The sequence below is a fragment of the Corvus cornix genome, chromosome 6, assembly GCF_000738735.6.
Source record: "Corvus cornix cornix isolate S_Up_H32 chromosome 6, ASM73873v5, whole genome shotgun sequence".
NCBI lineage: Eukaryota > Metazoa > Chordata > Aves > Passeriformes > Corvidae > Corvus > Corvus cornix.
The window spans coordinates 9,136,128-9,163,283 of NC_046336.1; the positions used below are offsets into that span (position 1 = coordinate 9,136,128).

Genomic DNA, 27,156 nt, shown 5'->3' on the forward strand with positions numbered 1-27,156 from the left:
AGGCAGTACCCCAAATTAATTCATCTGTCACTTACAATACTCACCTGTTTATATGTCAGCCACTGATAAGGTTGCTTGGGTTTCCTGTAGCCCAGACAGTCACCATTTCCTAATGAAACAGTTCAGAAAAGCAATTTCAAAATTCAGTACTGAAGTTGCATAACACTGCAATAGAAACACTTGAAGTGGGAAGTGTTTTCTGTCAGACATTCAGGTAACTGCATGGAGTGCAGGTCAGTGTCCATGGTTAAGCACTCTGCCCAAACCAAGACTGTAAGACTTACCTTTATCCTTACAAGCAATACTTCTAAGATCTGGTGATATTTTTCCATTGCACAACCCATGTGAGGTTGAAATAGCTTGCAAACCATCACATATTTCCATGCATTGGACTTGTGAAGTGACATGCACAAATTCGTATCTATTGTAAACAGGCAGTAATTTCACAGGAAAACTCTCATCATGAGACAAAGGAGAGGTTTTTCCCCACCCAGTTCCTCTGATGCTTTGCATCTGCTGACTCTTGACTGAACTCTACCATCTTCAGCTTCTGATGTTTGTTCCTGCCCAGTCTGCCAAATAAGACTAATGCTAAATTGGGACAGGGACAAATATGGTCACTTGTCTCTCCACCCTACAGAAGGCTAGAAAAGCTTTTGTTAGCCTGCACTGTTACCACAGCTAAGACCCAAGGAAAAGGATCTTGGAAAAGTTTTGTTTACTTGTGATAGACAAGTACTAACTGCCAGATGCAAAGCTTACCAGAAATATGAACTCCTCTCTGGAAAACTTCATATAGGGTTTTAGCATCTTCAAAGTAATAAGAAAGCAGGTTATTATCTGTCAAGAGTGCACTTCTTCTGGCTCCTCTCTAGGAAGAGAGATGGTTATGAAACAGTGCAGAACAGATGAAATGTCATTTGTTCCTCAGCCATTCTCTCAGCAATCCCCTTTAAAGCATTTCAATAGCATTGCATTGTTGGGGAAGTCTTTTCCCTTCCTGATTTTGATCTACTCAGTCACATGCAGAGGAATTTTCTCGATGGCCCACATTAACATTCAGTTATAGGTTATTGAGAGGCCTTGACTAAGACTGAGTTGCTAGCACTTGCCTTAATTCATATAGTCTATCACCAGTTTCAAAGGTGATGCAGTGCATTGAAAACACAGGAAAAAGTCAGTGACAGCCAAAGCTATCTGGTAAAAAGCCCACCTAATCCTAGTTGGATGGAGCTGCTGTTTCTCATCTTAGCATCTTAAGACTTCCCTTCTCCCCACCACGCTCTTGAGTTGTACACCTGGGAGAGAAGGCTGTGCACATCGGACAGGAGAGCTTCCACTGACACCCAGAGTTAGAATGGATCAGTATTCAGATTAAGCTCCAAAACAGACCATGCCCACAAGCAGAGAAAGCATTACCTCAATTCCTACTGACTGCTTGTTCAAGTCAACAGGAGGTAAAAGAGGTTTCGGCCTGCTTATCACCCACAGGAAGATGACAGCTCCAAATGCAATAAGACTGATCAATGCTGGTGTTGGGAGAGGTGAGAATAATACTTGAAGTATCCAGATCATTGTGCTGGATCAGTGGAGCCAGAGTTGAACCTGAAACAAACAGGAGGTTTAGTAGACTTGGGTTAGAAGCTTTAATTACTTATGAGCCATGGTTACTTAAGTAGCTTGTTAAACAATACTGCAAATCATTTCATCAGTTTGCCCCTGGAGCGTCCTGGTACAATAGTGAATCACACTTACGCAATGTTTTAAGCCTCTTAAGAGATCTCAAGTCACCTGTCACCATAAATCTTAATCTATGCTGCATCCAGCTCCACAAAAAGCCAAAGCCTGATGAAGTCAGACAAGGAACAGATTCTTTCCATCCTCAAGTAAAAAAAAAAAATCTGCCTGGAGAAAACCAGTATATAATTTCCCAAATATATTCCCCAAGTATAACCAAAAAATGCCTTCTTACTTCCATGATGTGAATCAAGGAAGTAAGAAAATTCCTCAATATCATAAGTGTTCAATAGGAAGTGGTTTTGCTGAAATAGTAAGGGTATTGATAAATTACATGTTTGATACACTTACACATATGTCTGCAGGATAAGCTGCTCTTACTGTTCATGCTAGACAAATATTTCAGAGTGACAGTGTGTTCAGCCAAAGAGAACAACACAAATCAAAACTGTGAAAGTTGCTTTCCACTAGGAAGTGGTAACCTGGGAGTCAGTGTGTGCAATGGAAGTCTAGCTGGGAAATACAGAAGCAATTCTGCTGCTTGCATCCCCCAGGGTATCTTCTGTGAAGGGCAGGGAGGTAGAGGCACCTCCATTCTCCATCATGAAGAGTCAGATGTACAAACTTTATTCCTTTAGCTCAGAACCCACTACTAAATCCAAGTGACAGAGCAAATCACATTTGCACCATTTGTATGTTGGAAGCTTTCTAGACTGACACATCTATTCTCACATCTTTTTAGAGGGATGCCAGAATAGTCATGTTAAAACTCCTGTCGTGGTTTGGCACTGACCCAACACCAGGCACCCACAAGAGCTGCTCATTCACCCTCCCCTGCCACAGCTGGGCAGAGGAGGGAAAAGAAAAAAAAAACAACAAATGCTTCATGACTGAGATAAGGACCAGGAGAAACATTTCAAGGGTGAACCAGGCTCAACTTAAGTTGCAAAGTGAATTTATTACTAACAGAATCAGAGGAGGATAATGGGAAGTAAAATAAGCCCTTAGAGCACCTTCCCCCCCCCCCCCCCGACTGTGCAGGGAGACAGGGCACGGGGGTTTGGTCAGTCCATCACTGAGATTTCCTTCCGCTACTCTGGGAGAGGATTCTTCCCCTGTGAGGCCGTGGGGTCCCTCCCATGGGAGACAGTTCTCCTGAACTTCCCTGGTGTGGGTCCCCTCTCAGGAGCAGCAGCCACACCGCCCCTGCTGCAGCCTGAGCCCCTCCCACAGGCACACAGCCTTCCCAAAACTGCTGTGCCGTGGCTCTCATTCCACAGGGTGCAGCCCTTCAAGGACAGGCTGCTCCCGCCTGGAAGCAGGGCCCTCTCTCTCCAGCAGGTCTCCCACTGGATCACAGGCTCCTCCAGGCATCCACCCGGTCTGGCACGGACACCTCCCCCACGGGCTGTGGGTGGATCTCTGCATCCCCCGTGGATCCCCAGGGGCTGCAGGGGAACAACTTGCTCCACCATGGGCTGCACCATGGCCTACAGAGGCATCTCGGCTCCAGCACCTGGAGCACCTCCTCCCCCTCCTTCTTCACTGACCTTGGTGTCGCCATGTTGCTTTCCATCACATGTTCTCACCTCCTCCTCTGACTAGAATCCAAAATCTTGTGACTTTGGTTTGATTTTCTTCTTAAATATGTCATCACAGAGGCATCACCAACCTCTCTCATTGGCCCAGTTCTGGCCAGCAGCATGTCCCTCTTCAGAGCCATCAGACTTTGGCTCTGCCAGACATGGTGGGAAGCTTCCAGCAGCTTCCCCACAGGAGCCATCTTTGCGGCCCCCCGCTACCTAAAACCAGGCCATGCCAAACCAATACAACTCCCCTTAATTACTGATTAGTAGCAATCAGTTTGGGAACTTTTACAGTCTTTTCCCATCCCCAGATGGCCAGAAGGAATTTTTACTCATTGCATTTTGCATGACTCTTCCCTGGGCATGAAATGTTTCAATCAGCAGTGAGAGAATAGAGCAGGTAACCAGAGAAACCACAGGCCTGTACAGCTGAACCAGTTTTTTTTACTGAAGTGTGCTCTCATCTTCTCATTTTAATAGCAATTTTAAGACAATTTCCCAGAAACCCTGAATGATAGGTTGTTTTTAGAGTATCATGCTAGAGGTAAGGTACAAAACTATCGTATCTATAGCACCAAGTTGTCTTTTATAACTTACTTCTATGGCTTAGCATTAACACAGCCTAGTCAGACAGATCAGAGCAGTGGTCACAAATAGCTACTTGTCTGTTACATGGACTTATTTGGCGGAAAACTCACTGAAGACACTTGTCTGACCTTTTTGTGATAAGGATCAGAGAACCTAGTAACCCCAAATTCTCTGTGCAGCAGTAGACAAGTTGCTGAAAATTTTTGCATTGGGGTATTTTCATGTTCTCACTGACTTGCATGCAAAGCAGTTTGTACCAAGACATCTGGGAGGTCTGAACATCAACCCCTGAAGTATATGATTTTTTTGCTTGGAGCAAAGAACTCAAAGTCCAGAGAGAATGCCTAATCAATAAATGATCATTAAATGCAGCAAAGTTTTTGCCTTCAGGTTCTGAATTGATTCCACAAGTCTCTTGCATAGAAAGAAAGAAAGATCAGTCAGTAGTCTAATCCCAGTGTAGCCCACCCAGCATCCATATAGCTAGTCAAGGATGATTTTCAGCTATATTTGAATGACTTTTTAATTTAAAGGAAGACCTGTTAACAAGTTTCTCTAAAGTCTGGGAAGTATTATATGATCATTAGCTTCTCAGGTTTGCTGCGTGTTTTTAGCAACTGTCTCCATTAGCAGCACTGAATGAGACTACATATGCAGGACTATGCATGTACATCCTTTAAAGCTAGAGAGATTAGTGTTGTATTAAAAAAGCACAGATGCACAAAAACACAGATCTAGGTAACACAAAATGCTTTTCATATCTGAAAAACTATTTTCAACTCCCTTACTTTATTAATAGAATAGTGGCACAGTTTTGCTTTTACTTTCCAACAGTGTTTCCACAAATGGGCTTTAGTCACTTCTATCAAAAGCACATAGGGTGTGTTATTCAAGCTGTGGCAAGAGATTGTCAGCAAATTTGTCTCAATTCCCAGAATTAGGACAGTTGTTTCCTATGCTTAGAGCTTCTACTGTAACTGTTTGTCAATCCAAGTAGCTGCTAATTTATCACCTCTGGTATCATCCAAATGCCACTTAATCCTGCTTCCCTCGAAGCAGAAGAGCTAGAGAGAGGAAGGAATCTGTACTTGATAGACCTTCCATCCCTGATAAGAGAACAGCTGCAGCCCAGATCTGTCCTATGCTACAACCAGAGTTTAACCCACAAATCCAAGTGCCCTGTGCATACATAGTACCTGATTTATATCAACTTAGTGGAAACTCAGTGCAGAACAAGACAAAACCAGAGCATTTCAGGCAGACACCAGCAGAGCAATTTTGAGCACCAGCTGCCTTTTTAAACATCAGAGGGGACAGAGGTGGAGCGTTTGAAACCTCTGAGTTCTGAAGGGCTCAACTCCCAGGGATACAAAATGCACAGGATGTCTCAAACCATCTGTTAAGCTTCTTGTGCAAGATGCTGGACAGTTGAAAGTGTACTTAGGTTGTCTGCCCTGATCAATGGTCAGGGATAAGATGCACTAAGCTCCAGAGTCAAAGGCTTAGTTTTTATCAGAAGAGATTACAGATATACCATTTACAACCTTGAGTTCAGGAGTACACATTCTCATTTCTACTGTACCTCCCCCTTAACAGCTATTCCTTCACTGCCTAGAAGGAATTAAAGTTATTCTCTATGCTCTCCACGTGAGGAGATTCTCTCCAGTGGAAAGTGGCTGATCTTTGTACTTTTGAGTACGCAAATATGAAGAAAAGTCCCTGTCATCCATCCCAAGAGTTCATTATGGATAACAAATCAACCTCTGATACTTGCACAATTTTGGAAGCAATAGTCATGCACTGCCTGGTCTTCTAGAGTTATATACTTTGTATGAAGTTTGCCTAAGCTTTTGATGTGATCATGCCATCTTTTTGTCTCAGCATAAGTAATGTAACACGGACTGTTTACAAGCAGGAAAAGCGGAGTACAGCCACCTACACAAATTAATTACTTAACCACCAGTAGCTCACTCTTTCCATTTGTTTATGCAGTGCAGCTCTTGCCTGGTGTCATCCTGCAGATGTGAGCCACTGTGCCAGTTCTTATGCCTTGGAAACTATATTCCATATTCCTCCTTGATGCAGCTGAAGTCTAAACCACAGGGTTTAGGAACCTCTAACTTTGATCCAGAGAGAAGCTAAAGCACAAAAGCTCAGCAGTGACTTCTGGTCAGAGCCATGCAAAAAAACAAAGCAAAATGCTCAGTAACCTGCATTAAGACCAGGATACACTTCAGTGAGGCCTTGCTTTTGGAGCACCTGTTCAGAGAGTCAGAGCCAAACAGTTCAAGCATCCTTTGATCTTAGCTGAGAAGCACTCTGCTAGAGGGTGGTAAAGCATGAGACCTCAGTAACTTACTTTCAGGAAGTAGAGTGCTGTGGTTTCTGAGCCTTGCTCATGAAACCTATTGAATTCAAGATTTCAGTATATTTAAATAGAAAGGCCATTTTTTATAAGGAATTTTACAATGTTGGATATGACACTATTTAGTACTAAAAGTTATTTTCTCAGATAAATTGAAATCCAAGCTCTCATATAGTCTTTATATCAGATTTTCTCCTTGAAATTACCTACTCAGAAATATGCTCAACTGGCCCTTCGAAGTTTTTAAGAATTTAAAATATAGTCAATGTAGCAGGTTCTGTTATTGTTTATCCTATTAGATAAAACAGGTTCACTTGCAAAACATTCATTCATCAATACTGTATTAATAGGAGGTTTTCTCTAGTGATAGGGCATGGTTGAAAGAACAAGAACTAAAGCTTGATTCCAAAATACACATAGAACTCCTAAGAAAATTAGAATATTATCACTAGGCACCTTAGCCACACAGAGAAAAGGTAGCACTAAAAGTTTCTAGATATTAATGTCCATTACTTCATACTGTCACAGCACTTCTATTATGAAGAACAAAGAACAAACACAGATCTGAACTTAACTCAGCCCAAGGTCCACATTTAACTGATAGCACACTACCAGAGATTTCCTAGGAGGCTCCTGAAAAACTCATTATCTTGAACCCTGCATCTAATCACTGCACTTGCACATTGGATTTAGCAAAGCCCGCGTGAGTAACAACAAGCAAACATGAGCAATAAAGCAAATAAAGTAGAACTTCATTACTTACACAGGAAATATAGCAGAGCACATACAGAGATGAGAGCTAGAGTAAAGGCACCTACCATTTTGAATATAGGATAGGAAGTCAACCTCTTCTCCTTAAGTAAAAGAGAGCCTTAGCAGCACAGTACAAAACCAACACCACTTAGGTAACACTCATGTTAAAAACTACAGTCAGTTTCCTGTCCCCCGTTTGAATAAATCAGCAAGCAGAAAAGCATGTTGGGAGGGGAGCTTTAAAGGGGAAGAACTTGCATGGGGAAACTGGAGTGATTAAAAAAAATAAAACAAAAACCCCCACAACCCACCCACACAAGAAGAAGTCATTGAGCTTTTTTGTTTCTTAATGAAAACAGCTTGAAGTAAATCTAAATGAAAAGTAAACCAAAGAATTTTGAAATTATATTTATAGTTTATTCTTTTTAATCTCTTTGCTATTATCTTCTCTATGTATAAAGCTGCAATAGCAATTTTCTCACTAGAGCTGCCTGTATGTTAAGGTGAGCAGAGCTTTGTAGCCTGTAATACCAACAACATGCTTTGACTACAGTATTTCTCATATAATCCTGCAATGAACTTGCTGGTGGGCTGGATTTCTGCTGCTGGTTTTGCTTTCTTTGGTTTTGCTGTTAGGTTTCTTCTTGGTGTTGTTGGGTTTTTCGTTTTTTTCTTTTTCTTCCAGAAGCTACCTAGTTCTTTCTGCTCTGTTACAGACTTACATAGGTGCAATTATTTGTACAAGGTAACAGTGAATCATGTTTGTTTCCTTCTATGGTAGGGATTTTTTCAATGATTTCACAGTTTCATTTCTTTGTTTAAAAGTTTATAGCTGTTGCAGTTTCTCTTTTCCTCTTCAATGCTTGTCTGATATAACTGGAATTTTGCAGTAGGTTTGGAGGGATGGGAAGATAGTAACTTCACCTATCTCTCTCCTTTATTGCCTTAACCTCAGATTTTAGAATTGTTTTCTCCACTTAGGAGTTTCCCCATCTGAAAGTTTTCCTATGCTGCATGATTTCAGAATAATCTGCTTAGCTAGACAAACCATAAAGCTGAGATGGACTTAACATAGCATGTACTTGCATCCAAAATGCAACCTGTACTGGACCTTGGCTTGCTGAAACACGTAGCCCCTACTAATTGCAATTGTTTTTATTGCTGCTGTAAACTTTATACTATCCAGCTAACTTACATGTAGTTGTGGAATTATTTAGCAATGTAGGTATCTTTTAGGGAAACGGGGGTTGATTCACTGATTTTCCTGTAAGCTGAAGATGAAAAAGAGTTAGCTTTCTCTTCATAAAACTCTTCTGCCTTTGGCTTTTCCTTCCCAGACCTGTTCCTGTGGAATTTAAGAGAAGCTATGAGCTTCAGCTTTAATAGTGCCTGTCAGGGTGCATTTGTGCTTAGAGAAAGGAGACAAGGTAAGGCTCCCAGCTCAGCCAGTTCCATTATCACCCGCTCTGTCTGCCTCTCTGAGCATTTTCTCCCTTCAGATATCTGGCCTCAGGGTGTTATTTTTCCAGGAGGAAGAGAAAAAGCAGTGAGTTTGCCCTGTCATTGGTATGCTGTTGGGTAGCAGTGCTGTGTATCTCAGGTGCATTGACTTTGCTGCAGGGTGGGAGAACATGCCCACAGCACTGTCCTACCCGGCCTGCCAGGAGCCCAGAATGTGGTGCAGAGCTCCACAAGCTGGTAAGGCTAAACTCTATTGCCTGGACTCAGTGGGTGTCACAGCTCCAACATAAACTGGATTAAAGGATGCACATAGGGAAGCTTCTCCTTAATGATCATTTCTGTTCAATGCTCATAAATTAGAATACAGCTGACACTCTTCCCCTGACACACATAACAAGTGACATGCGAATGTTGAGGCTTTTAGTTTTTCATAAATGATCTGAATAAACTTCAGATTTTTGAAAGGCACAGACCTTTTTTTTTGCTAGTAATTTTCTGTCAAAAAAAAGCAGAGTTGTGAATCTCAGCCTTTGCTTCTCTTTGTACGTGTATATAAAATGTACACCTGCATCCCTCATACCCATTAGCAAATTAAGATGAGCAGTAGGTAGGTTTTGTATATAGGGAGTTCAAATTGTTTCCTTTCTGTTGTCACTGTCAAAAACGTTTTGCATAGAGGTGAGCTGTTGTAACAAACCTTAAGGTCATGGCACAACATGAGCTTTTGTTACCCAAAGATGCCAAAAGAACCTTTCTACGTATAGCAAATAGCAGAGGATGTAAATAAATGAAGAGGAAGCATTGGCTCCACGTACTGTTTTCTCTGTTGTCCCTTCAAAACTTGGATTTAAATCTCGTGAGTCTGCGGGAGGTGTGAGCTCACTTGACTTGAATGATTTTTGAATTCCAGTTTGTTTTCTTAATGCTATAACAATAATAATTCATTACTGCTCTGCTCTGCTTTTCAAGGGCTGTGTCTGGCTTTATAAAGCAGGATAACTGCACTGGAACTTAAATGATCTTCTCAGAGCACAAGTGGATTCCTCAGAAAAGGAGTTACGGATAGGATGATGGGCTTAGGACTTGGAAGAGTAGCATGCTTTTTTTGCCAGTTCTCTTGCTTGCAGCTTGATTTCAGGTTAATCTTTGTCTCCACCATCCTCTCCTTTGTTACAGCTGCAGCTCTGTACACAAGCAAGAGCTTGGAGAATGCTCCATCTCTATAGCTAGAACAAGCAGTTGTACCAAGGCAATGGCAGCAGCCATTCCCTATGATCTGGGCTTTTAAACCATTACAAAAGGCATTATAGCCAGTTTCCGTGTTCTTCGTTAGGGATTAAGCTAGGTTCTGTTGTAGTAAATGTTGCCAATAAGCTTGTGCATATAAATGATCTAGCATATTGCAAGCTTTACTGCTTGTGATGCTGTGGAAACAAATATTCTTATATTTTTGGAACCTGATTTAAACATTAGTCTGAATGGCAGTCTGGCCCTGCTACTTTGTGCACTGTATCTTTAAGTAGGCATAACTAGCAAACTGATAAGAAAATGGCTTCAGCCTGGACTGTAGGGAGGTTTCCAGTTCCAGCCAGTCTACAGCAACAGAGAGTGTTCAGGTGGCTGCTCTCACTCAAGCTGTGATTTCCCTGTATGCCATCCCTGAGCCCAGACTTGCTTCTTTAATAACATGCAGCCAGTTATGCAGCTGTTGCCTTTAACAGCATGCAGGGTAATAAGAAGGGTGCATTGGATCCAGGTATTGCAGCAAATTGAGGTTATTATCCCACTTGCAGTACTTCTCTGCAGGAGCAGGAAGCCTAGTACTTGGGAAACACGGACTCTGATCAGGAGGGATTTGCTTACCTTCCTTCAGTGCTGGAGGAGGGTGGAGGGGCTGGTACAGCTTGCTTCCTTCTCTGCTTTACAACTCCCAAGAGGTGTTCTAGGGTTGGTTCTTCCCCAGCTCCAGTGGTGCTTCACCAGCTCCCGTGGCAGGACTAAGCCCCGAATCATCAGAGTGTGGCTTTAATAAACAGGTGACACTGCACCCAGGTAACCTTTGAACCTGCCTTGCAACAGGTTCAAAGGTAGAAAAAAAAATTATTCCTGATCAAATATAAAGAGCAATTTTGGCTGGTTAGAAATGTTAAACATACAAGTCTTGCACAACAGCTTTAGAAGAGAGCAGCGCATTGTGAAAACTAACCCCAGGCCTGTGAAAGCTGCAGTCTTGGGTTTTTCATGGGGCTCTCATTTACTCCAAGTGTGCACAGGGCACTGAATAAGTCTTGCTCCACTGAGAAAAGGTGCCTCTTAGATTGCACTTCAAGCAAACAAACATATTCCAATATTTTTCACCAGATGCTTTGTGTGGAGTCCTGTCCTTAACATGTCCAGCTGTTGAGGCATGGGTTTGCCTTGCAGCTCTAGTGGTCTGTGTAGTGGACACTCCTTTGGGGTCAGAGCTCTCAGAGCGTTTGGGATGTATGGGGGGCTGGTTGTCTCACCATGGTGCACCTTCCCTTTTGACTCTGTGCAGAGGTTAGTGCACTTGCTCGACTGCCAAGTAGGCCAAGCCTGTTTTATGAGAGGTTTTTTGTATTGATTTAAACAACCGTGGTTTTGGTTTGGTTTTTTTTTTTTTGCCTTCCTCTATCTCTGAAATGGGAATAAGAGAGCCTGTGCTTAATGCTGCTTGAGAAAGACAGTTTTGAGATAAGGTATGCAGGCTGGGCTGGCAGGTGGAGCTTCCCGGCTTTGCTTCCAAAGGCTGTGGATATGATCTTTGGAAGACGTTTTCTGCTCATGATGCAAGAGATAGGGCTAAATAGCAAAGTCCTTTCAGCACTCACTTATTAGAGAGCATCCAAAGGAGGGCAACAAACATGGTGAAAGGCCTTGAGGGGAAGCTGCAGGAGGAGCTGCTGAGGGTACTTGGTTTGTTCAGCCTGGAGAAGACGAGACTGAGGGGGAGAGCTCATCGCAGTTACAACTTCCTCATGAGGGGGAGAGGAGGGGCAGGCATCTCTTCTCTGTGGTGAGCAGTGACAGGACCCAAGGGAATGGCCTAAAGTTGTGTCAGGAGAGGTTTAGGTTGCCTATTAGACAGAGATTCTTCACCCAGAGGGTGGTTGGGCACTGGAACAGGCTCCTCAGTGAAGTGGTCATAGTGCCAATCCCCACAGAGTTTAAAGAGTGTTTGGACAATGATCTCAGGCACATGGTGTGACTTTTGGGAATGGTCCTGTGCAGGGTAAGGAGTTGGACTCGATGATCCTCATGGGTCCCCTCTAACTCAGCATATTCTGTGATTTTGTGACTGGTCAAGATAATAAAGCTTTTGTTCATCTAGGACTGGTTTTTCTGGTGCTGGAATTTGACTCCTGTACAATATCTGAAGAGTAAACTAACACTTTTCACTTAAGATCTTAAGTATTCTTAATTTGGATAAGGGAACCTGCCTGTATCAGTGGATATGAATAAAAGTGGAAGCACCTGTGCCAACACAGCAACCTAGACCTTCTGGTTGCAACTTTCTCATAGTTTTCAGAAAAGGTCAGTTTAAGGAGGATGAAAGAAAATGAATGGGAGAGTTTTCCAAGCTTGGTGCAAAGAGATGATACGAATGTGGAAGTCTCTTGGCTTCTGTCTGTGGTGCATCTTGCATGGGGGAAACAAAGCAGTTGATTCAATGCTGTTACAAGGTATGCAACAGATACTAATAATTAGTAGTTGGGCACGTCCCCATTCAGCCTAAGTAGATATTGCATCATCATCTCAAAAGAGCTGGAGTGACTGACACCATCTGTGGTTTTGGCTCCTAGATGTGTTTTATAAACCGATGGGAGTGGGGGAGGAAGGCGGGGAAGTGTAGCAGAGTCACTTGAGAAGGGAACAAAGCCAATTACCTGAGCTAGCTATATATGTAAAGCTGTAACTGCTTTTCCTTCTCCACCCTTTCTCTCTGGTACATAAAGTACATGACATTTTACCTCGTTTGAACAGCAAATTAATCCAAGTTGTGGTGTTTTGCCAGCTTTCACCTATATAGTTTCTTCCTGATGAATGAAAACTATTGATTAGTTCACTGTTAAAAACTGTTCTGGGAGACCTGAGCCACTTGGAGCAGTGAGTGTGTGTGTCATCCTTGAGTCTGGCAGGGGGGCTCTTGGTCAGACATCCTGCTGAACTGCTAATGGTGGGTAACCTTTTTTCTGCTTGTTTTGAAAGCAGGTGTGAGAAAACACATTCACAAGTCCTGGAAGAAAATGGGCTATATTTTGTAGTGCAGCTCTGTCTGTGTACATCGTCTGTGTTCCTCGTTGTTTCCAAATGAGTGAAGCTGTAGTTTGTGATCTCAGTGGCCAAAGCACACAACCAATGACACAAAGTAACCTAGATCGGCTGTGCAAACATCACCTGTGTCCAAGTTCTGAAAAAGAGGAGCTCAAGGCAGACCCACACACATAGGGTTTTTATAATAAGATTGGGAAAATATTGTTTCAGTTAATGAGAATGGTAATTTTTCCCCAAAGACTTAATTATGAAGAAAATTTATGACAAATGCCATGATGAATTCTCTGTAGGTTAGCAGGGGCTCCATGAATTGTATCAGGATAGTCATTGTTGAAGTCTCTGAGCAGATTATGGCTCAAAATATTTATTCAAAGTATTAATTTTTGACAGAATTGTCTGCTTGCAAGGGGTTTTCAAGATGGTGAGAATACGATTTTTCCTTTGTTAATTTTTACAGGTGACAGAAAGCTCAATAGTTTCCCTCCTATGTTTGGATCCATTATCTGTGCTGATCTACCTCCTCTGTTTGGATCCATTATCTGTGCTGACCTAAAGTATCACTATTCAGATTAACACATCTTTCAAATGTAATCAATTCACTTGATTCTTGAATGATGAAGAAAGGGATCGAAAGGGACCACAAGTGAGCAAAAGAAATTGAAGAGTGTTTCTTCCAGCCTAGTTCCAGCTCCATTACTGAATGCAGGATTTAGAGGTATATTTTAGGTACCTGCCAATGAACATACAACTGTGGGATATCCCTGAATGCTGCTTAAAAGTTATTCTTGCTGAGGTTGTGCAACCAGTCTGAGCTGTGAAAGAGTGGAGCTAAAGGTCATTACCACACAAAGCTGGAGTTTAATCACTTCCAGGTACCATATAAGAAGCCTTTTTTTTATTGGTCTTGTGAAATCTACTCAAATGCCATAGGCTGTTGAATGATGAACACGAAATAAACTCTAACCCTTCAGCCTAAATAGTTGCCCTGACATAGTAAAATTTGGTGCCAGGATATTATAAGTAATTTTTACTGTGTTAAAACATTTGTGTGAAAGGCATAGATGTGTCATTGAACTGTTTTAGCAATTAAGGAGGCTGCACATGTATTTGCAGTTGCTCTGTGGTGCCCAAGAACAGCTGCACACTACTTTTGTTGCAGGATGTGGCTGCTGCATAAAATTGGAGCATCTGAGTGAATTTGCTGCTTCCGTGTTACCATTGACAATCTTGCGTTCTTCATGCAAAGTTGAGTGGTGTGTGCCCATAAGTGTCTATGGTTTTAAAACCAGACAAAACAGAATGGTGAGATAACTGTAGGTGTTAAATACATACAAGTATGAACTGGTACTCTCTATGTTGTAGGAAAAAAAAGCATCTGATTTCTATCTTGACCTGCTGACACTAAGCATAACAACTGACAGATAATTCTACTGATTTTGACTGGAAACTTCTTAATATGTTATAGAGTGTGTTTACATTGCTCTATTTGGGATCAGGATTTGTCCTCAAAAGACTAATAATTCTGAGCTCTGACACAAAATAAATATTTGGCATTGATCACTTCTGTTCAATCTGATAAGATGCATAGATGACCCAAGAACTGAAGCTACTAATTCATTTGCTCAGTAGTTTTTGAAGTCCATCTCTCTTACTCACACATTTACTTGAACATTGTGCTGTATTTAGCCTCCCTTACTGCCAGGATAAAATGTGGGCAGCATAAGCAGACATGAAAGCTTATGAACAGAGACTTTGACTATTGACCATTCAAACTGGAAGTGAGAAGATTCAGCAAATCTTTCCTGATGACTTTAGACTTTGAATCTTCATACTAATAAAAGGAAAAAGCTGATGTTCAAAGTGAGCAGTACCTGACGTGTAATATTTAAGATGAGGAAAGTTTAAAGACCACTTGGATTGCTTCTGTTATCAGTGCTGTAATTTCATTAGGCGATTTAATTCTTATTGAAACAACTGAATTACAATTTTTGGTTTTAAAATAACAAACTTTTGATGTTGCAGTGGTAAATACAATGGTTTGCTAAGATGTCTGTTACAGTCCTTTATGTGTTGTGTCTTGGACCTCATCTGTCCACCTGTGCTTAACCCACAGGATAAGTCTTGGAGTGTTGCTCTTGTTCTGATATTCTGAGGAGATCTGAGGTCCATCTCTAAATTAGAAACTCTCTAATACAGGGACTCTTTTTTTCCTTTCAGGCTGAGACAATGCCATTGATGTTGATTACCAATAATTATAAACCAGTATAGGTTCAGCCTTTAAAATATGGCAGGTCTTCTACTTATACATCATTATAGAAACAATGCAGAGCATCTGTAATTTCTGAAATCTTTTCCCTCGATCTGTGCTTCAGCTCAAGCCTTGACTGAGTCAGCTTTGCCCCAATTAAAGACCAGGTTAAATATAAGAAGTTCAAGACTTGGCTTGTTGGGAGATGAGGTGTCCAATGCTTTTGTGATTTAATTCTATGGTTTTCATTACAAATTTAAAATTATTTAAAAGACCAATGAATTATGCTGTTTGATCAGTACTGGTATGGTCTTTAATTTCCACAGTATTATATGTATTTCTTTAGATATCTGTGTAAACAGCCCACTGGAGCTAATTTTTAGGGTTTTGAGATCACTGTCATGCAAGATCACAAAAAGAAGCATTGCTTTGAACTGAGAATTTAGATTTTAATTAAGCTTCTCTTGTTGAAGTTGCTTATGTAATGATTAAGGCACTTGTATTTTGGTGCCTAAAAATAGGTACAGAAATGCAGAGACTGTTTCAATAGCACATGTGGGTTTTCAGGGTTGTACAGATAAAGAATTTTCAAATTCAATTTTGTGCCAAGCTACTGACCTTGAAAAAGCCATATTTTGGACTAAAAATACATCACTGTATATTGCAGGTTAGGAAAATACATTGAGGAAAAAAGGTAGTGATATTCAAATTCAGGCAACCAGTACTTCCTGTAACCCCTGGGTCATGTTTAGTAAGGGTTTGGAGCAAGGTGAGTAAATGACTTTATGTACCTAGTTCAGTACAATGTGATTCAGAATCAGTGTATGATGTACGGGTGTGTAAATGCTCCAATGCCCTTCTAAGGCATTTCCTCTTCAGTCACTGCAATCAGCTTGCAAAAGGGATGGATCTGATGCTTTTTTAGTTGCGATACAGCAGATATGATTGTCAAAAGGTACATTAGCCTGTGGGAAGTCATGACAAATCACTAAACAGATTTGTCATGGTGAGCACTTAAGTACAGACAGTTGAATTTCCATTGTGTTCAGTGTGACTTCTCATGTGTTTTAAAATTAGCATGTTTCCCTGATTTAAGTTGTTTTGGACAGAAAGGATCTGCAATAAATATATAACAAGAACAGGGATTTCTCCTGGGTTAGGATGGCAGCAAAAGTGTGTGCTTTTCTGTCCAGGAAGAGAATTTCTACCTGTGCTGTATTATACAGAATGTTACTTCTGGCTTAGATAGAGAGAGATGAACAACACTACCACTGAGGCAACCTCGCACTTCACTGCTAGTGGTACTTGCCTCATCCTCAATTACTCTTATACTGTATCACATATACCCAGTTGTTTTCCTTCCAGCTGAAGTGTGATAAACAATATATGATAAGCTGTAAGATCTGACCTGCCCTGGGTTGCAATATATATTGAGTCCAAACTCAGGATGCCATTGAAACAATTAAACCAAAATGTGCTGATTAATTAAGATTATTTAATTAATATCTGGTGAGACATGAAGTTGGAGCCAGCAGAATACAAAGAGGAATAAGAGGAAAGTGTAGGGTCTGAGGTACGGGTGTGCTGCTACTTGGTGACAGCATGTCTCATTGTGTCCTTCAGTGCCACTCCTGCCTGTCAGTGCTGCAATAGCTCTTGCTCTGGTGAACCTTGCCAATGCTTTGGTTCATGTGCCAGACACTTTCAAGCTTGTTGTGGCATCTCAAGCACCTCAGAATGCTTCCTACCGACATGGCAGCCAGAAGCTGGGCTCAGCTCTTCAGATTGCTGTCAATAGCCATTTCTGACCAGTTGTCCTTAGGTAACTTTATCCCAGCTTTTGTTTATGCTGAGTGTGTTTGCCATGCCAGGGAGTCTTCTGACGCCTTCACCTGTCAGGTTCAGCAGGAGAATGTTTCATCCTTTTTGGACCAGGTTGCTTGAAGGCTGAGGTGGAGTATCTGTTTCTGGGGTTTGCTTGCTTCGCCCCTGCCAGTCCTGTGATTCTGGGGTTTTGGTATTTCAGAACAGAGCTTAGACCAGTGTCTCCCCAGCTTCAGCTGGCATGGGGGAAGGCTTTGCCTAATTTTTTACTCCGACTTGCATCTGTCTCCCTTGGTAAAACCCAGTTCAACTGCTACTTTCCCATAGATGCTGTGCTCTCTTTCCAGGCTTTTCTGGAGGAGTGCTTTGGCATAAGACTATTGCTCTGAGGAGTGAGGAGGATTTTGTCAGGGGCTCTGTGCCCTCTGGCATTGTTTCTTCTGCCTCTGAGCTCACAGGTTACTGCAGTGCATGCATCTCCCTTTCTCCCTCAGTAAAAAATTCTGAAATTCTTGTGACACCCCCATGCTCCTGCCAGTAGTTGCTAAAATGACATGAAACTTTGTGGCAACAAGCTGGGAAATTTGGCAGAGGGAGGAGATTGAAAATTGCTGCTTCTCTGTAAGTCTTTTGTGTAAGTTAACATAGTGTTAACACAGTTTTCCTGTAACTTCTCATCTGCTTGTGGTGAGAACTTCCGTTGATACAGATTGCTTTGTGCCTGTGCCAGACCTGGGAGCATATTCCTGCTGCTGTGAAGTTGGTACTTTCTGTTAGGAAATGGGAGGGAAGGAGGCTTGTTTTGTGATTATAAGAAGTGACAGAAGGGTAAGCACTTAACAGGAAACCCAGGCAAGTAGTGCTCTTCAGCTGTACTGAACTGAGTCAGCTTTTTTTTGCAGTCAGCTCTATCATTTTCTCTTATGAGTAGCTGATTTCTGTTCACACTGTTTCCCACAAAGCACTTTCTAGAAGACCTTAGTGCTATTTAGGAAGGAGTTTTATTTGGTCTCTAGCAGTTTCAGAAAGTTGAATCCTATTTCACTTTGACGATCTTTCAAACTTTAAACAGCAAGAGAAGAGTTTTAGCTGAACAGAACTGCTTTTTTTTTTTTCTGAAGTGCTGAAGCACAATGTCTTAATTTCCAGCTGGGATTGGGTGTTTTGCAATATGATTTGCTGCAGTTGATACCAGCCTTGAGAAATACTTCAACTAGTCAGAGGTAGACTGTGTTTTCAGCCTCAGTCTTGTACATCCTGGGGTGACACTTCAGGCACTGGCTCAGGCTGCCTTGAGTACCTTTTAAGCCTGAGGCAGCACTGCCAGGATTAATCTCTGTACCACGGGATGTTACTGTATTTGAGGCTGCTTGGAGCTCCTGAGTGTTGCCTCTTCTTTGGAACACAGCCTGCTCCTTTCTCAACCTTTCAAACACAACACCCACCATTGTATAGTTTGCCCCAAAACTGTGCTTTGAGCTTCTCTGGCAGTCTGCCCATAGCTTTAGATGAATTTGCTATGACTGCAGTCACAGCATTTTGACTCACTCTGTAGCAATCTAAAGAAGGTGCTTCCTGGTAGAGGTATGCAATGCAAATGCTAGAAAATATTCCTGCAATACATCTCTGTTTATAGCTGGTAACATCCAACTTCAAATCTTCCTTGAGGAAATGATGGCATTTAAGCTGGGCTCATGTCTGTAGCATGCAAGGAAATCTGTCTCTCTGTTAGCAGGAGCATGCAATAAATGCTGTAAATACTGTAAATGTCAAATCAGTGTCATCAGTCATTAATTATGTAAGATCATTAATTATATGAGCATTAGGCAGCTGATTCTGAACAGCAGAGGAACATTTGAAGAGTGTTAAACTGTTCTGTCACTTTGTAAATACTAAAAACTGCTTGAATATAGTAAGCAGTATGTGCTCCATATGCTGTGTACACACTCCACAAAAAAGACTTGTTCTGTGGTAGCACCCTTTGTTGTCCTCTCCTGGCTGCTGACATCCCAGGTTTACTCATGTTTCAGCCCGTGGTGTGGAGTGCAGATTATTGCCAGACTTCCTCTGGAGGTGCTGTGACATGCCACACTTCATTTTATACGCCCACATATTGTTGTAAAACTTTGGTGTAAGTAATATCATTAATTATTCCATATTAGAGTAATAAATCCCAAATCCATCTTGTTGACCAAATGTAAGGAAAGTATCCCATATTCCCATAGAGCAGGAACTACTACAGAAGGTGTTTGACTTCAGCTTCCCAATACAGCTGGAGGACAGCCCAAGGCTCTGGAGATCCTGACAAATGCTGGAAATGATGAGTCTTCCTTTTCTTTCTTTACTTCTATTTCATTCAAAAGTGGTGCACACTGGTAGTTTTAGGTTTTTTTAATTAAATTTTTGCAAGAAGACATATTAGGAAACACTTCTGTAACACCCAGATGGGTTTCATCTCATTTGCATTCTCATCTCCAAATTTTGCAATCTGTGTTTGTTTAAAAAGAAAAAATTAATTTAAAAGAAAAAGTAAAAAAACCCCTTGTCTGAGGAGGTGTATCCAGGCAGCAGAGTTGGTGGCTTCACTTAGCTCTGTGTAGTCACTGGTGTAGTTAATATTCTTCATTACTCATTATTTGAAAAAATAGCATCCATGCTGTTGATGGGATGCTCCTTTTTATCTTGTGGGTTGAAGTGCTATTTGCTTTCTTCCAGTCTTGCAGTAATTCTACATGCTCTTCAAACATACATACCAGTATACATTGATTCATTATCTCACAGATTTCCATGAATCAAATAGTTGTCATAGAAGTTAAGAATTTAGAATTGTTATTTCTCCCATCTCCATCCCCTTTCTTTTTCTCATCTCCACCCCAGAAGTGCAAATGCACAAAGCTAGTGATCACACAGTAGCTGTTAGTCAAGACTGGGAAATGGACCTAGATATTCTAGAGAGGATACTCCTCATACATAAAACCATAAAAATCTCCTAGCATCTTTTAATGAGCTTACTATGAAAGATCAAAACATGCATTGTGACACACAAGAGAGCAGAAGAGAACAATATAATTGAAGTCTTAGCTCTGTGGCAGCAGGGAGTTGTTAATATCAGCTAAGCACCTTTGCCCAAGAAATGGACAAAGCAAGCAACTTTTTAAAATTTTTTTTTCTTTAGGTTATTTTTGTCTTAAGTCACTCACCTCTTTCAGTAGAATATCAGTTGTTGTTTCTGTGAACTCTTTAGCACTGCTGTTAGCTTCCTGCTCTTTGCTATTTGATCTGCTTACTCAACCATCTTTTATACTGTGACAGCTACACCCTCACGTAATAATAACTTGTTTTTGTGCAGTGCATTCACCTCAGTGATTTACCCAGCCTACTCACAACCTTACAAACCTGAAAACACTGTTTTAATGGGACTCTGTCTGTCCTTTAGTTGTCTAATCTGTTAGTGGTATTTTTTCTGTGATTACAAAATCACTTCCAGTATGGCTTCAAGGATCCATAGCAAATGGTATTGATTTACTATAGATCAATATGGTAAAGAATGTTAGTCTGAAATTGGTTTTTCCCATTAAATTGAAATGACTCACAAAAGAACTTGCCCAATGAATCCACTTTGACAGTAGAGTTTCCATATGCTTGTCAGACATTGAAACTTTTCTAATGTAGGTTCAGTGCCCATAATTAACAGAGAGTTTAAAATTGAAGAAGTAAATTACTTTTTCATCCTGAGCCCTTGTGATTGTGGTTTCTAGTTATCTTAAGACAATGCATTTAAGTGACTGCCAGTTACATGGACTTTTACCAGAGTTTGAGGGAAGCCCCCCTTGGTTCTTCCCCAGTTTGCTTGGCCAGACCCTTGAGCAGTTACCTATCACTGCAGAGATTGTAATTCTTTAAAAAGGGTCTCTCAGAGAGATCTTGCTGTCGTGTTTAATAACCTTTCAATGAAGCCCAGCTAGAGATTGTCCAAGAACACTAATGCAGCTGTTCCTGCTCGTGTCTGCCTTGCTGGGCTGCTCTCAGGTGGCAGGGAGTGATTAGCAGTTCTCTGTGCTGTCACAGGCTTAGTGCAAAGAGCATGATGAGCTTCTGTGGAAGAGTGGTTAGCTTTTATCTTGCAACATTTTTGTTTGCTCAATTACTTGTTTTTACTCCTTACTGACCTTTTCCCAAGTCAAATGATTTTTTTTTTTGTTGTTGTTAATCAGAGGCTTGAGGGCAAAACTTTTAATCCCCTGGATATAAATCTTGATACAGACATACATCATAGGGAAAAAACTGATTTATTGCTGATTGCCCAAGAGTTACTTAGGTAACACATGATCCCGTTTAGTTAACTCTGTCCTCTGATTTAGATCACTGTCGTCTCTTGCATCCTCTAACTCTCCTGCAAGCTCCTCAGTTTCAGTATGGTCCCTTCCAGGGTGAATGTCAGGCCAAAAACATTGAAATTTTGTGTTTGATCTAGGTACTCCAGTACTATAAAGATCAGCCATGTGTTGATAGAGGAAGTTAGACAAATACATGTTAGTTAAAGATTTGGGAAAAACATGTAACTATAGCTTTTTCTGGAGCTTAACAGGTGAAAAATGTGTGAAAATACTTCTGAACCTATCATGGTGAGGAATGCTATATAGGGTACTGTAAAATATACAAACAACTGAAATCTGCGGGAGACCAATAATTTGGCTTTGCTTTCAAAATGGAAAAGTAGTTGTATTTATTATCTAAAGGGTAAGAAAAATTGCTGAAGGAGATGATAATATCAAAAAGACTGGATGTTTCATAGGATGTAACACTGCTTAATAGGTGAAATTGTAGAGTGCATTAAACACTGAATGTAATTTTAGATCCTTAGACTTAGCCTGTGTGAACCAGGAAGTGTCTTTAGGTCTGAGAAGCCTCCAAGCATTTTTCTTTTTATTTAATGCTCTGGAGTATATTTCCTTTTCTGTATCCTGCCCAAGGATAACAGCAGTAAACCTTAGCCCTGCCAGAGGGAATAAGGTGGTGTCAACAATTTCACTTTCCTAATGTCTGAAAACACTGGCTCCCATATTTTTGCTGGAGGCATAAGAATAGTTGATGCCAGATAGTTGAGTCACAGGGTTTAAAACCAAGATTTATTGGTTGATCTATGTATGTGGGTGACTGGCAGACTTTCAGTGGAAAGTCTATGGAACAGTTCTTTATTGACAAATATTTCTCTGGAAAAGGAGTTCTCATGGCATATTGCAGGTGGAGTTGTGGAGGGTAAGGATTCTCTTCCTAATATAAAAGATTATTAGATCTCTGTGTTTTGTTATTAAGAATTCAGACTGATACCAGTGAAATATTTTCATCCCTGAAATTATTTTCTGTCATGTGAACTGGTTACATGAGTGCTCAACTATACTGGGAAGCTGGCAATGATTTAGCACCACTGTTTGTGAGTCTAGTAACAGCTCTGATGAAAAAGCCATTCCAGCAGGCCAATAGTAATCTGCAAATTTGGAGCTGATATGTCAGAGCTTTACCTTGAAGTCTGAAGGCATCTTTGGGGCTGGGGAGGAGAGAGAAAGGGTGTCTGGCCAGCCTGTGCCAGTGGCTGGAGAAGTGATCATCACCAGTATCACATGTTTCTGAGAAAAGTGGGCTTTGAACCATGAAGTATCAGATAAAAATGGAGATAAATCAGGAAATCTTTCTTCTAATTTTATTCCTTTATGCCATAACTGAAAAATTTAAATTTGCATACTTCTAAATGACATTCATTATCTGGATATTTCCCAGTGTTCTCAGTAGGCATTACTCCGATGGTTAGCTGCAGTTATGATATTATCAATGATATAAAGCAGTTAAAAATCACCCTTACAATTTTTTCTCAAGGAAAAAGATCTGGAATTGAGGTTTTGAGGACTCTTCTGAATCAAGTAATACAGTCCATATGGAAGTCTCCTGAATTCAGGCTCTAATATTTACATTTTGGGTTAACTCTTGAAGTTCTTCCTTATTCTTGAAGAACTTAACTGAAAAGCTGGAAAAATACTTGTATAAATGGATTTACTCTGGGTATGATTTTTTCCTGTAAAACACAAAATCACAGTTGTTGGTTTATGCCAGTAATTTTGGTAATTTGGTTTGGTAATTTTTCAACTGTATGGTAACTGTATCAGAAAATAGCCTAAGATTTCTCTTGGAACTTGATTATGGCACTATGACGTATGCAAACAATTGAAATCTGTGGGGGACCAATAAATCCAAACTGACCTATGAGAAAAAAATAAGTCAGTGGGAATTGGGATTATTGAAGATCATAACACAATTCAGAGTTGCTCTACAGAATAACTTTTGCCTTTTTTTTTTCCTGGCACGAAATAAAAGGCCATCTTCTTGTGACCATCATTAGAGGACTTTTTTCTGGCCTTTCTGACTGAAATATCCCTGTCTTTTGGTACGGTCAGACAGTAAAGCTGGACAATGTCCTTCTCTAGCACTTCTGTCAAAATTGTGTCCCTTCTGCAAGGAGTAGCACAAGTACTTTATAAATATTCTCTGACAGGACCTCTGCTGCATTACCTGGTATCTCATCTGAGGTGCATATTTGGGTTTTATCAGTAAATAAATGCTGCCTAGTTAGTTATGATTAATATACAAGTGTAAAGACTTGGTCAAAGGCAGTCAGTTTTTAAGGTTATATGTGGTTCCCAAAGACTATAGTATTGCCAAATCTGTGTGGACTCTGTCCTTACTGTTAGCTGCTTAGAGGATAATTTGTATTTCTTACTAGCCCTTGCAGAAAGTCTGTGAAGCTTGACAAACAGGAAATGTCCCTGAACACTGAAAATTGCTATTGTGACTAATATGCAACCATCCTCTGTGAAATTTATTTTATGGACTTTACTGTGCTACACACTTCCATTGCATAGTGCAAGTGAGAACACTCAGCAGGGGTTACTGTGTGCCTAACACTGGCACAGAGATAAATGCATCTCCATCTAGAGTAGCCAGTATCTTCAAAACACAATTCATCCACAGAGGGGAAAACTTTGCATCTAAATGGATACCTGATCCAGTTGTTGGAATATCTCTAATCTGGATGCCTGTACTCAGGACCATTTCATAGGAATCTGCATCTGAGCAGTTTGTAGCCATCTGCTGTGTGCATCTTGCACGAGCACAATTTTTGGAAGCTGTGATCACCAAAGGTTTGCCTCTTAGGTAGTTTCCAAATTCATTGTTTTGTCATTTTAAAAATGCGTATATATTATCCTCTGTTGTGTTACCTTAGATATACAATTCTATATTGCAGCAGTAGACAGCCCAAGCACAGGCCACTGAGTCTAACTTGGGAAGTGATACACAAATAAATGATCTTTTGACAGACTTCTTGCTGGCATTGTACTTAGCCCCAGAACCATGCTGATAGCATGTGCTGCTTTCCCCTTTGCTTGGTGCATCCTCACTCTGCAGGAGGACTTTGCTCTACTTACAATAGATTCAGCATTTTTCTTTTACCTGGGAGAAGGGCACAGGTAAAGTGTGGAATATAATAAACTCTGAACTAAGTCACTCCCACACATAACATTATGACCTTTATGGGTCTCACTCAACTCGGGATATTCCATAATTCTATGTGACTGCCCATTTCAGAACTCCAGCGGGGCAGTGCAAATCAGAACAGTAACTTTCTGTTCTTCCTGAACTGCAGAAAAAAGTGACACAAGTCAGAAAATATATGTAAAAGCAAAAGATCAGACAGAAGGTAGAAAACATCTCCTCCACCTGTTTAGAGCCAAGTCAGAGTCAATCAATGGAATAGAAGAAGGCAGAGACTGCATTTTATTAATTGCCACAATGGTGGGGTTTTGTGGCTAGAAGTGTTATTGATGCCATGGTTGGTTCTGTGAACAGTGTTTGAGGTGTGCCTGCATGCCAGGCTGCTGATTTTCAGTGAAGCAGGAACAGGGTCTGCCCCAGTCCTCCTGGGCTTTTCTGGGACACTGTTCTGCTGCCAACCATGATTCACCTGTTTGTGCAGAGCTCAAACCATTCCTGCTTATCAGCCTTAGTTAATGCCCACTGTAATGAGGTGGTCCCCCCCCCTCCCCCCCAGTCACATTCTCCAGGCACTGAAGTAACAGAAATAAAGCCTTGCATGTGTGTCTTTTCTTTGGGAAGGCTCTGGAGACAGCAGTTACTCCTGCACTCTCACATGCTAGACTTTGATAAATGTTGTCACTAATTCTGGATGTGAAAAATGGGATATTTGCCCTGACCAAGGTGGTGAGGGGAAGAGCTTTGTTCTTATTACTGCTGCTTTTTTTACCTATCAGGAAAAGCTGCCAGGTTCCAAGATGTTGATCAAACTTTTGAATTTTAGCACAGCATTGCCAGAAAAAATAAAAGAAGGTGGTATTTGTTTTGGAAAGTGAGTTTTCCTCCACAAAAGGAGAGGAAAAATAAGATGAGAGGATGAATGAAGCTGTTTCTGGTTGTCTTTAGTTGTCACTGATGTTTTGTTTGCATATATTTCTGTATTGGTAGGCTGCTGTCCATCATCACTCAAGGAAATGCTTTTCATAGGGATTTTAATCACTTGATAGTTTTGGTTTGATATTCTAGAAATTCTTCTTCTGTACAGCAAAGAGAAGCCTGTAGCTGACAATCCTCTTGCATAAAAAGCAGTTTTTTCTTGTATTACCTCCAGGAACTTTATTTTGAGGACTATCAATGGATAAAATATTGGTGGCAGTTTCCAGCTGCCACAAAGTGCTTAATTTTCCATCACCACAAGATATTTAATGGATCATCAGACAACTGATATTCAACAAGCAATACATGTTTATCTGCTCAATTACAGCCCATTGGGCTGTTCAGGGACATGTCTGTGGTTAAATTCTTTACATAAGTGTTCACTATGTGGTGATAAATAATTAATGTAATATTAGTACTGATCAGTAACTCTGTTTGTTCATGACAAATTGGAAGGGAAGTGGTTGTATGCTGTATTCACTTCTCCTTCAGCCTTGCAGTCATTCAGGTGTCAGTCAATTCTGCTAGAAGTTAAACAGCTCCACTAAATGGGAAACTTGTCTTTGCTGCCTCACAGTTTAAGGTCAGCAGCAATGCAGTAAGCCTAACTTAACTTTTTTATTATGTACTTGCTGGCCAATAGGACAAAATCAACAAATATACCAATGCATACATTTCTCACATTCCAGCAGTGAGCTGACCTAATTTCTAGCCTCTTTCAGGGAATTTGCTGGATTAAATACTGGAGTTACTAATTGGATGCCAGAGAAGGGGCATAGTTTCTTGACGTCTTCCTGGAAGATGCACTGAGAACAGCAGTGTTCTCCTGGTGTACCAGCATGGGTTCCTGGTCACCCTCAGCTCTCCTGGGGAATGTACTAGGTATTTATATTTTTTGGAAGAGGGTTAGGAAAGTCTTGAAGGAACAACCCTTTCACAGCTGCTTTTCTTCAGAGAAAGAGGTTTGATATTGTGTTCCCTGCTCACAAACACTTGCCAAATATGATATTGTAATTAGGCTTCCTCCTTTTTCCAGTTTGTGATTTCCCCAAATTTTTATACTCAAATAAGTTTGTCTCCAATCAAAATGCATCTGAGGTGTCTGTGTGTGATTTTCAGTCTTCAGGGACTAAGTAATCCCAAGTTCCATATAAGAGTGATGTTCCTAGATATGTTTTTACTCCTTCTTACCTGAAGAATGATACTAGCTAGTTCTAGATATGGATTAGTAATTAATTATTGTGGACTGAAATCACAGCTGCATTTGGGACAAAGTTGGAATGTATTTATTGGAAATGAAATGTACTTTTAGCTGAAAATGATTTGTCAAATACCAAAGCCAGGCTCAAGACTGTTGCATTTTTGCTGCAGTTTGGTTTAGGTTTGTTGGTAAAGCTTTGTTGCTTAAGGTATGTTCGTATGTGGCCTATCTGCATGATGCTGTCCTGCTGTATTCCATACCCATGAAGGAAATGTTAAGCCATGGGGCTATGTCTACAAAAAAAAAATTAAGTTAAAGATGGGAAGGATGTCTGAGTGAAAAGCACTTACTCTGAATCTGAAACTGCAACAAAATCCCTTTGTACTGTAAGCATTTAATGAGGTGATTTTCATGGCTGTATACACTTGGAATTAACCAACATGATGCTTCCCATCACAGCTTGTAGCTGGAGGGGTGGTTGCAGGACTTGTGAACATATACCAGCCATAGGTATATTTTGAGGTGGTAGCTAAATGTTCTGTTCTAACTGCCACCAACAAGGCTGAGATCAATACCT

The 27,156-nt window shown here is 40.8% G+C and overlaps 1 protein-coding gene across 3 annotated transcripts in view; it reads right to left on the bottom strand.

The window, feature by feature from the left end:
• ACSL5 (acyl-CoA synthetase long chain family member 5) overlaps positions 1–20,137 on the bottom strand; it is a 31,289-nt gene extending 11,152 nt beyond the window's left edge. The window contains exons 1-5 of one of the 3 annotated variants that reach the window (XM_019293765.3): positions 20,059–20,137; positions 10,354–10,555; positions 1,420–1,605; positions 763–871; positions 45–109 (exon numbers count right to left, since the gene is read on the bottom strand). In XM_019293765.3, coding sequence (XP_019149310.1) covers positions 45–109; positions 763–871; positions 1,420–1,575 — 330 coding nt within the window. In that variant the 5' untranslated portion in view covers positions 1,576–1,605; positions 10,354–10,555; positions 20,059–20,137. Of the gene's footprint in view, positions 1–44; positions 110–762; positions 872–1,419; positions 1,606–7,094; positions 7,158–10,353; positions 10,560–20,058 lie in introns of those variants that run through there. The other 2 variants (XM_019293764.3, XM_010408940.4) reach the window with 2 other exon arrangements.
• Between the last annotated feature and the right edge of the window lie 7,019 nt (positions 20,138–27,156).